We start from the raw sequence: 11,661 nt of genomic DNA on the forward strand, positions 1-11,661 counted from the left end.
ATGGCGGACGTGATGAAGGTTGCTGCAGAACTTTGTGAAAGAGACTCTCGCACCGAGCAAAAACAGTATGGGCAGCTACTCCCCTCCAGGAAAATATCTCCTCTCGAGCCGTTTATAAAGCTGGAGGAATATTTTATGCTGGAACGCGACACAGGAAAATGTAAGCAAACGAACAAACTAGAAGTTTTAATATTTTGTTTCGATTTTCATACTTTCTATTATTTTCGTTCAAAGTTTTTCTCATTCCCTTTAGATGTATCTTTCCAACTAATTGTTGTGTTTCTACAGGCGATAAAAGTATTTGAATCTCATAATCTGCTTCAATTGCAATAACACTGACCATTGGTGTCAGCCAAAAAGAATTCTTCTGAATACATGCAATTCAGCTGATAAACATTCTGCACGAGATAGCAAATGACCTCAAGTGATTACCGATAAACAAAAGTAATAATATTCAAGGGAATGACACATGATCAGAAATGAAAGATAGTGATTAGTCCAATACTCCATTTTACAGTTTCGTTCAGTGACCACGAATAATAGTCTTATGTTGAGGTTGGAGTTTCTGCACATAGCAAAACTATATTTTTCATCATGCACAGCAACTCCAACCTTCAGGCTTGGAACTATTGTTACTGAACAGAACTGTAAAATGGAGTATTCATTAATGGCCTGTTCTGTTAAGACAGATTTACTCTACATGGCTGCCATAGAGAGAGCTACTGAGGATATTTTAAATTCAAGTCATGATACCAGAAAATTGAAGTGCCTTGTTCTGGGCCCAGGGCTTGGAAGATTGGTCAGATTCTGTATTGAGGCAGGAAAGCATTCTGAGGTTGATGTGAGTGTTCATGTTCTAGAGGCAAACCCTGTTGCTGTGGAGTTTTTGAGAAAATCTTTTGGAAAAGAAATTAATGATAAGGTATGACTTATTCTTGCTCAAAGATCATAAAATTTCCAGAAAACATTAGAGGGGGATTGGAATTTCAAAGAGGTGGGGAGGGTCTGAGGAGGGTATATTTGTATAGTTCCAGAAAATATCCACACCTCCACCACAGAGGGAGGTTGGAATTTCCAAGGGGTGGGGAGGGTCTGAGGAGGGTATATTGTGTAGTTCCAGAAAATATCCATACCTCCCCCACAGTAGCCTGCGTGCAGCCGTTTATTATTATGGAGAAATAAACGGCTGCACGCAGGCTACCCCCACAGAGGTAGAATGGAATTCCAAGGGGTAGGGAGGGTCTGAGGAGGGTATATTGTGTAGTTCCAGAAATATCCATACTTCCCCCACAGAGGTGGATTGGAATTTCCAAGGGGTGGGGAGGGTCTGAGGAGAGTATGTTGTGTAGTTCCATAAAATATCCATACCTCCCCCCACAGAGGGGGATTGGAATTTCCAAGGGGTGGGGAGGGTCTGAGGAGAGTATGTTGTGTAGTTCCATAAAATATCCATACCTCCCCCACAGACGGGGATTGGAATTTCTAAGGGGTTGGGAGGGTCTGACGAGAGTATGTTGTGTAGTTCCATAAAATATCCATACCTCCCCCACAGACGGGGATTGGAATTTCCAAGGGGTTGGGAGGGTCTGAGGAGAGTATATTATGTAGTTCCATAAAATATCCATACCTCCCCCCACAGAGGGGAATTGGAATTTCCAAGGGGTGGAGAGAGTCTGAGGAGGGTATATTGTGTAGTTCCATAAAATATCCATACCTCCCCCCACAGAGGGGAATTGGAATTTCCAAGGGGTGGAGAGAGTCTGAGGAGGGTATATTGTGTAGTTCCAGAAAATACCCATATCTTCCCCACAGAGAGGGATTGGAATTTCCAAGGGGTGGGGAGGGTCTGATGAGAGTATATTGTGTAGTTCCAGAAAATATCCAAACTTCCCTCGACAAATGGGGATTTAAATTTCCAGTAAGAAGGTCATAATTTTTACCTGACAGATTGTACACTTGTATGAGCCATTTGCCTTTCATCCTAAGTTGAGAATCTGTGACCTGCCATCCGACCTCCAAGGACACTGTGGGTCCTTTGACATTATTGCATCAGGTGTGTGAGAAATACATATATGTTTTGTAATAAATAAATATACAGTATATTCTTCACTTGACTCTGAAGATGATTTCCACTCAGGTTGTCGAAGCTTCAGTCCCATCAAACAGTCCTTCTTAGGATTACATGCACTCGGATGATCATAATACAAATATTGTTACTTCGATAAATAAATAAATAAAAATAATGAATCCATGAACTGATACTATGAAAACTGACCCATTATCATGATTATTATGGTGGTTTTATTGGTGGCATGGGTGGCATAGTGGTTTATCGCTCGCTTCTCACCGCTGTGTTCCAGGTTCAAGCTCCAGTTCAGACTGGATCACATGTGAGTTGAGTTCATTTAATGTGTCATTTTCTCCCTTTCTCACAAGGATTTTTCTATGGTTCTCCTGTTTCCTCCCTCTGTAAAAATCAACATGAGTTGAGTGTTGTATGTTTTTAATATAGAATGTAGTGGTAGTGCGTATGGAGGGAACCCCATGGAAGAGTCCCATATGGGGAGTGGTGTGGGTTTTTTTAATTTTTCTATTTCCTATAAGCATATTTACTGTATCTTATATTTTTCACTTCCTAATTCCTATTATCCATAACATCCCATTTACTATTTAAACCCTTTTTCCCACTTTTTTTTTTCCTTTTTTCCTTCCCTTTTTTCGCATTAGAATTGCTTGGGTGCTTTGGAGATGATGAATTCCTTCCAGAACTCACTTCAACATTATACAAGATTTTTCCGAAACCAGGAAGCGGCATCATGATCCCAGATACCTGGACAAACTACCTTGTACCAGTTTCTTGTCCAACGACTTACAACTACCTCACCACAAGTAAAAAGTCCCTAAATGCTGGGTACACCATGGGACTCCCAAAAGACTGTACTTTCCTGTCAAACACAAAAGCAGCCTGGACTGGGGACTGTAAGAACTTAGACATGAAGTACAGTTGTGATCTACATTTTAATCTCGATTCAAAGGATTGGACCTCTGCTGTTTCTCTTGAGAATAACCAAACTATGTCTCCTTTTAGTGAAACACTTTCAAAAGCATCAGTAAGCCAATCACAGCTTGAAGATTTGTCAGCAATTGGTGATTGCCATAGCAACACTCACTTTTTGCAGTCTGAACGAGACCCTAAACATTTCCTGTACGACTCTGAATTACCATGTGAGAATGATGACAAGATCATAGAGGTAGCCCATGCCGACGTTAAAGATAACGACAGTGGCAAAGAACATGGGACAAAGAAGAACACTCCTAATATTTTGAGGCAGACAGACACATATATTCATGGCTTTATTGGTTATTTCACATCAGCTCTTTACAAAGACATTATAATTGATACACGGCATACATCTGGACACAGAAATTCATTTCACTGGGAGTGTTACTTTCTCCCACTTTATAAGCCAGTTCTTGTCGAACCTGGTACTCAAGTCAAGATTAGGATGAACAGAAATTGTGAAGAGTACCTAAAAGATGGATTGTATTCAGGACTAAAACTATGGTACGAATGGCAAGTATTAATAGGGCAAAAAAATGATATTAACTTTTCAAATGTATCTGAAAACAAGCCTAAACTTGAAGACGAAAAGGTAAAATTCAACGACCAACCAGCTAATTCAGGTTTTCTTCACCATGACAAGCATAGCATACCAAGAATATCAAAGGAATTCAGCTTAGAAGATTCAAGCTTTGACGAAGAATTTACATTTTGCAAGGAAAGAGCCAGACAATGCTCAATGCATAAATTTTCTGTACAAAATGGAAATGGTGAATCTGATGCTGTATATTTAACCTGGGACAAAACATAGTTTTGAAATTAGGCATTTGTTTCATTCAATTTCACGTTTTCTTATTCAGAAAGCTTTAGCTGTGTCACGGGGTCGATCTAGCATTTTACGGCTTACCCCGAAGATGAATGTCAATTTCAGTGGCGTAACCAGGGATCTTGCAGGGGAGGTGCACAGGCAATGATTTGCAGAACCAAAAAAAAAAAGGTAACAAAAAAAAAAAAAACAGAACCAAAATGAAAAAAAAGTAGAACAAAAAAAACCCTCTAAAATATGCAGATGAAAAGTGGTCTTCATTCAATCGAAAAACATTTACATGCAATTTTAAAACAAAAGGAGATAGATGAGCGGACCTTAAGCTTTTATGGGGGGGAGAGTGAAAGAGCACCCTGTGCTCCCCCTGGTTACGGCCCTGAATTTTACATTCACAGAGAAGATGTTTCCCACAATTCTCGTGGAAATCCTTTGCAGCAAAGGCTCCCTGTGGCAGCTCTGAAGATACCTTGGGCCTGGGTGGCTTACACGTATCGTAAAGAAGGTATCGTTTTCCTCTTAAAGTGAATCGACCCTTTTTTAGAACCAGTTCTAACCATCCCATCCTTGATTATCGTGGATTTTACTTCAGTCAATTTACAGCCTTGTGACTCTGAGGGTTTTTTCACGCAGTTGATATATTTGTCGATCACCTTCTCGTAGGAATCCAACGGGGCGCTTCCTTGTGAGAGTATCTTGAAGTGAAAATCCTTGACCTTAAACCGTGCCCCTAGTTCTTTTTGGGCCTTTTGTCGAAGCCTGAGTAGTTCTTGTCTTCCTATCATGTATGCTGTAGCTTGGCCAGGCGTGCTTTGGTACCGTACAACCTCCTTCAAAACCACATCTCCTGTAGCCCAAGCAAAATCTTCGAATTTCTGGATTGCTTGATGTTGCGTCATGTTTCTGTAGTGTAGACCTGTGTCTACAACCAGTCGCAGAGCTCGCCATATCTGAAAAAAATGATAATATTCGACGCAGTTGTCTGACTTAGGACAGCCCTGCAGAGGTTGTTTCAGGGTTCAATCTGTGAGTTAGCCTGCCATGCCCTGACTTAGATCAGCCCAGAGGTTGTTTCAGGGTTCAATCTGTGAGTTATCCATGCCCTGACTTAGATCAGCCTAGAGGTTGTTTCAGGGTTCAATAAAATTGAAGTATGATACATACCTGCCATTTTAGCATTCCATATCTGTAGAGCGGTTCATCATTGTACAGATCAGTGTCTTGAGCTATCAAAGGATTCTCAGCATATAGTCCCCAGCCCTCGTCAATAGCATTGTACGAGCCACTAGTTTCGTACTGGATCCAACTTATCAAATCGTTACAGGGGTCCATGAAGTTTTCAACTTGACCTTGAAGCTGAGATAAAAAATTATGTAAATGTGCTGCATGTAACGTCATAGCCGCCATATGGGGTGCCGTGTTGCATGGTTGACTTTCGAAACGAAAGATTTGGTCATTTTTTATATCAACTAAAATGATGACCAAATTATAAGGTGTCTTCGTATTGTATACTATGTACTTCAAGCTCTATTTCATATAAGTAGCATTCATATCAGGGAACTTTACCAATACTATTGTTAGACGCCGCAGAGAGGCGCGCGCTATATTTCGTTTCAAGAGTTTGCATACTAATTGGGACAACCATGAATTTAGTTTTTTAGCTTAATTTCATTTTGTCTTCCGTCTATTGCGTTATCCAAATTCAATTTATTTTATCGACAATCTCATTATATTGTACTTTTGTTTCAATTATTCTCGCGCGCGCCTCGGTCTTTTCTTTTCTTTTTAAACGTCTATTTTAAGGCATTTTTTAGGCAGTTATACCATATAGATTATATTTTTCATATATATATCCCATATACTGTATATATACTCTACGTAAAGTGCTACACATTCGATCCTTAAAATGCAAATGAACCCTTTGACAATACATTCAGTACTGGTTCTTCATAAAGTAAATAGTTGATTGGTAAAATATTTCTTGATTTGAGTGATGCGTTTCCAACTGGAAATTCAGAATATATATAGTTAACCTGTAAATGATGACCAGGCATGACCTCGTGGGCGTTGATGCTCCAATCCTCGTACTTCGGTCCAGGCTTGTCCAGGAAGAATGGTATGAAGTAAGTCGAAGTTCCCTCGCACGCCGCGTCAGAGTACAAGTAACTCTGCGCGCCACTTGTTGGGTTGAAGTCTGGTTGGAGCTCAACTGGACAACTTGGAGTGGTCTTGTATTTACCAGTGAAGTAGAACATGTTGAATACTTTTGCCTCTAGCATAGACATGACCTAAGACAAGTAAAACGCGGAGTCAAAGCAATGGTCCCTGTTTAGAAATAGACCATTTTAGCTAGGGCGTAACGTTTTCCCATTTCATACCAAGTGTCATTCTCTAGAGATTAAGATTCTTTGTTTGAGAGTGATATCCATACTGTCCTTGAACAAAGGAAATGACACTCTTGGGAATGACAATCGTGGTTTGAAATGAGAAAACATCCAGTTGATCTGAGAAAAAACCGTCATTTAAATTTGAAAGATTACTTGGAGCTCTGTAGAGATCCGTAGAGCTCTGTACACTACGACAGTCAGGAGAGAATGAGCAATTTCACGTTTTTATTTATTTCAATACGTTAGTGATACATAATTGTAAATTTTCATTCATTTATTTTTATAATTAAGCACTATTGGGCTTTTTATGGAAATAGGGCTATATAAATAAATAAAGTTATTATTATTATTATTATTATTATTATTTTACTTATCGTGCTTTGCGAGCCCGTGTCGCACACCACCTGGCTGCAAATGTAATATTGATTCGATGTCAAACAAGGTAGTTTCTTTTAGACTTATTTATGAAGCATGGTTTTTGAGTTAGGAATGTGATTTTTTTGTATTTTAGCCAGAAAACATAATAGCACAAAAATTCCATTTAATCTCACATCGGGTTTCGGCATGCAATCTACTAGCTCTTTTCTTTCCATCCCCCACTCGCCTTAGTCTTCCTCGTTTTCACCACAGGATACCCATCCCTCTCGAACAGCAACAAAAACCAAACCAACAAAAACCTTAGTAGCCTTAATTTACTCGTCCGTACACTTGGATTTTTGGAAGGCTACTTCTCTTGCTTTTTCTCTCTCTCTCTCTCGTCCCCACTCCTCCTCCTCTCTCGTTCCTAGTTCTTCTCTGCCCTATATTGTAACACAGGAATCCCAACAGAGAATATAAGTGATTGCCCATTTAAGGTGACTGCCTACTTTTGGAAAAAATATTAAACTTTTCTCAAAACTTCAATTTTCCGAATTGAAATTTAACACTGATTCCAAATCTGGAAAGAAAAATTGGGTGTCCCGAGCTTGTTTTCGTGATAATCAGCATTTAATGGAAGCCTACGCGCGAGCTTTTTGAGCAAAAATTGCGCCACCGGAAGTGATTGGAAAAAAATTAGTTATTTGTAGACTATATGTTCGTACGAATGAAGGCTAGTCAATCATTCTACAATAATACATAGATATTTTCGACAAAAAGACAAAGAGATCCATTGATTTGTCATATTTTGTAGTTTCGGTGCTCTTAAAAAATCTCACCAGTAAATTCGAACAAAAATCCCTACAAAAAACGGCTCAAATCGAACGTTCAAAAGTGGGCAGTCACCTTGAGATCTCCTTTAGTTAAAATAGGTGACATACGATCATTACAACCTCACCTGTCTCGCTTCAGAGAACCACTTGCTCATCGCTTTCCACCTTACCGGGCAGTACTTCTCTGCTGTCTTTACAGACACGCAATCATTGTGCGCGTTCTTATCTGACTCGTTCTTGGGTATAGGTAGATCATTGTAATACATGTCGGGATCGTTCAGCCTTTGTATGAAGTACTGCTTGGCGAGAGAGTCATTGGTCTGTCCAGTTACCTCGCGCGCTATTTTGAGTACCTGAATAACAAAACTACGTCAGAGTTTTCAGTAGCCTGCGTCACATCCGGAATTTTCTTCGTGAATTGATGGGTTGCAAGCATTCCCAAGAGAGTTAATAGACAAAAACATGACGGCCATTGTGGTACCGTTAACAATGGATGCTAATGAGAAACCTTTTGTTAAATGGTACCAACATGGCCGCGATGACGTAACGTGCAAACGAAGAATACCGTAGACTAGGTTTTCAGTAAAGTGCATTTCATATATCCGTGACAAACTTTGTAAGAAATTGCACAAATTAGTAAATTCAGTAGAGCTCAGTAGACCTACAAAACTTTGCACTAATTTGTACGATTGTGTTAGATAGCGTTTTCACGGATATACGGAGTACACTGTAGTAAAGTCTTTTATTCTCTGGTAACACAAGTGTAAACGCAAGCCCGCAGACAAGGAAGTAAACGTTTTGATCCTTTGCGTCTCTCATTGAAAACTAAGGCTGTACTTTTAGTCTTTGGGTACGAGAATCTCTTAGCTATAATTGAAATTTATCAGTGCGCGTGTGTGCGGTTCATATACCAATGAATAATTTGATTTTAAGATGTGATGATCGCTGTCAAAAGTATTAAAATGTAAAGAAATAAATTCTTTTCCCGGAATTCACTCTCATGCGCGCCCGCGATACTTTGACAGTTATCATCACATCTTCGAATCCAAGCTCAGTTTGTGGTTTAAGACCCGGCCACCCAACACTCAGGGTCTAATGACTGAGGAGAAGGTGCTGCCTTGGTAATTACATCGGCAAATGGTTAGACCTTCACGTAGCTCAGATAAGGATGTTAAGGCCCTGTCTGCTTTCACATTGAGGTGCTGGGGTCTTAAAGTAGTTGAGGAGAAGGTGCTGCCTTTGTAATTACATCTGCAAACGGTTAGACCTTCAAGTGGCTCGGATAACCACGTTAATGGAGATCCCGTCCCTAATTAACTAGAGACGTTAACAGAGGACCACAAGCTTGAATTGCTGTCAAGTGCTATCTTCTATAAACAAAGTTGATAGGCCTTGTATTTCCTCATGGGAATAGTAATACAATTAGTGCTAATTAATTGAACAAAAGAAAGTGTGCAAGGGAGTCTGGTAATAGAGGTTAATGATGCCATCATGCAAACGTCCTATTTTTATTGGCCTATGTAATATTTTGGGAAACCTGTGGAGTAAATTTCATCGATTTTTAAATATATGCCTTGGGATACCTGTGGATGAAGGTCATTGATTGAATTTATACATATTGGGATACCTGTGGATAAAGTTCATTGACCATCTTCACTCCAATGTCGTGTACTTGATCTGGTGTCAAGTCATTAGTCGTAAAGTAGGACATGATATTCTCGTAGGCTTTGGATCCATTCAACCTCTCCCCCGTGGGGAGTCTCTGCTTGGTCGGTCTTGTTTTGTCAGCTATTCCATTAACATAGACATATGGCAGAGGAAGACTTGATAAACCGCTGGACACTGTACTGGGGACGCAGTGTGTTTTGTATTCATTCTCCAAGTACCTGGTTTTGTTAAGATATATTCTTTAGGTTTTCTTGCACCCATTCCTCCTAATGTTTGACGATCGGTTCACTAGTCAAACACAAAGCATTCAGTCGAGATTGCAAGGTTCAAATTTGAATAATCCTTTGAAAGTACCTTGGCGCCTCGCTTGAGCGCTTTGTGTTTCACCAGTGAACCAATGTATGGAAAATGGTAAATAGGAATCCAGAACAGAACAGCAGGTTAAAAAGATGAAAGATATAGAAACTTATCTGTAAAATGTTTTGAAGCAGTAAACTGACGCCAACATTTCGCGTCACCATGACTAATGTCAGAAAATTGCTCCCAAAGTAAAATAAAAGACAAGATTACCGATTTAGATTAAGTTTTAGACTGACATGAACCATTAAGAAAGATTTCCAAAGATATCGACGATAAGAACGCAATCGCTAGCTTGTTCAACTCAACAGAAGTCAGACTTATTGACAACTAGTATTCGAATATGTAAACTTATAATAGCAATAAAAATTTAGGAGACTAAAATCACTATCTCATTGACGTCTAAAGGGTTCAGTAAAAGGTCTTAAAAGATAAGGCATTCTTACATCATATGTCACGCAACTTAGAGTGGATTTTGTGTGACTGTGAAGCGTCAGCCGGTCACGCGTTACTGAATTGACTTTTTATTGGGAGGCCATTTTAGTTACAACATGTCGCACCATGTACGTGATGTAGGTCAGTACCGACGTTACCCATTCTAGAGCAGCTTTCGCATGACTGTGAAAAGCTCAGTGCGTTAAGCGTGCCGTGCAGTGACCGGGATGTTTTCTAGAATTTCAATTGGCTGATTTTTTCCCGCGTAATGCATGTGCTTGGTCTGGCAGTGCCGTGACCTTGCTTGACCATGTCCGCGCCGTGTTTATGCCGTGTTATAGGTATTTGATTGGATGGAGAGTAAATTCTTGAGCAATGTGATTGGTCTGGCGTATGCCTTGCCGTGTCACGACCGTGTTTGTGCCGTGAACTTTTCACAGTCATACGAAAACTGCTATATGAAAACCATTCTCATGAGAAGCTATTTTGAATGTTACGACATTTCGTAGATCGAGCAGTTTTCGTATGACTGTAAAAAAAGTCGGTGCCGTATGGGCAGTGCCGCGACCGTGATTTTTTCTGGAATTTTGACTTTGGAGGACTTTGTTCTCGCGCAGTGTAATTGGTCTGGTACAGCTGCTGGTAGTGCCGTGACCTTGGCGTGACCGTGTTCGTGCCGTGTTACGTTCGTGGCGTGTTCGTGCCGTGATGTTCCGGCATTTGATTGGATGGAACCGTCAATTCTGCACTAACTTGTCCATGTATTAGTATAATGGCCGGGTAGCTAGTAGCCACAAATAATTCACTTACCTTAGCAGAGTATTAATGGGTCTTCCCAGATACAACAAAACGAACTTTCTTAGTGAATCACTCACGCCTTCATCGTACTTATGTCGCCATAACAACAGCTGTGCTATGCTTTCTTGCATTTTCGAAAGAAATGAGTGTTGAAGAAGAGGATATACATAGCGTTCGTCAAAAATACCTAAAATTACAAAAGAAAACAACGAAAAGTCGATTTTTTAAAGACGCATACATCCAGGTCACGTGACGCTTTCCCGCCGTATTGGATATGAAATGCGGTTTTTAGCCGATACTATTGTATGAGAAGCCATTCTGGTGCTCGGGAAATCTAAAAGTCAATTCACCTTTTCGGCGCCAACCGTCACGGGGTATAAAATGTTTTAGATTGTGTTACGGTCACCAAAAAGTTCGGACGTTGTTCTCGAATTTCCGTACAAATGTACTGACTCTAAATGAACTATTTACTTGGTTCATGTTTAGTTAGTTCTCTAAATACAAATAAATAATCATTTTTCTAGCTTGATTGAAGCTTTTCTTACTGCTGTTAAGAGAGCTAACTAAAGAAATGGCAAAACCATTTGAATATCGGAAATGGAGAAGCCATTTCAATGTTGCGGGATGGGAAGCCATTTCAATGTCGTGAGCCGGATGGGAATGTATTTCAATGTTGAAAAATGGAAAGCCATTATGCAATCTGCTCTATTCAATCAAAATATTACAGATAATCTTATCAAGAGAAAATGAACAAAGACTCCTTTGGATATCCATAAAAATAGCCTTTTAAACGTTATAACGTGTCGGGAATTCTGATATCCAAAGCAAATAGTGCTGGAAGAGTCCTTCTCTGAGGGCAGGCTATATGCTGGTGAGAGTCGGTCAACTAAAGTGATTTTTAACCCTTAAAGGTACCAATTACTATCTATGATCTAAGTGACA

General features: G+C 39.9%; 2 protein-coding genes across 5 annotated transcripts in view; one reads left to right on the forward strand and one right to left on the reverse strand.

Annotated features, from left to right (window-relative positions):
- Window positions 1-3,884, forward strand: LOC116303597 (uncharacterized). Its single transcript, XM_031713171.2, has 4 exons — window positions 1-160; window positions 690-922; window positions 1,948-2,053; window positions 2,728-3,884. Exons 1-4 carry the CDS (start codon window positions 1-3, stop codon window positions 3,870-3,872), a joined length of 1,644 nt encoding a protein of 547 aa, XP_031569031.2. The 3' UTR covers window positions 3,873-3,884.
- LOC116303595 (uncharacterized) overlaps window positions 3,342-11,661 on the reverse strand; it is a 26,723-nt gene continuing 18,403 nt past the window's right edge. For 3 of the 4 annotated variants that reach the window (XM_031713168.2, XM_031713167.2, XM_031713169.2), the window contains exons 3-8: window positions 10,732-10,906; window positions 9,089-9,347; window positions 7,587-7,814; window positions 5,918-6,172; window positions 5,049-5,240; window positions 3,342-4,834 (exon numbers count right to left, since the gene is read on the reverse strand). In XM_031713168.2, the coding sequence (XP_031569028.2) occupies window positions 4,370-4,834; window positions 5,049-5,240; window positions 5,918-6,172; window positions 7,587-7,814; window positions 9,089-9,347; window positions 10,732-10,906 (1,574 nt within the window). In that variant the 3' untranslated portion in view covers window positions 3,342-4,369. Of the gene's footprint in view, window positions 4,835-5,021; window positions 5,241-5,917; window positions 6,173-7,586; window positions 7,815-9,088; window positions 9,348-10,731; window positions 10,907-11,661 lie in introns of those variants that run through there. The other variant, XM_089037680.1, reaches the window with a different exon arrangement.

The sequence above is a fragment of the Actinia tenebrosa genome, unplaced genomic scaffold, assembly GCF_029948245.1.
Source record: "Actinia tenebrosa isolate PJP-AT-01 unplaced genomic scaffold, QUT_ActTen_1.0 PGA_scaffold5__44_contigs__length_20552954, whole genome shotgun sequence".
Classification (NCBI taxonomy): domain Eukaryota; kingdom Metazoa; phylum Cnidaria; class Anthozoa; order Actiniaria; family Actiniidae; genus Actinia; species Actinia tenebrosa.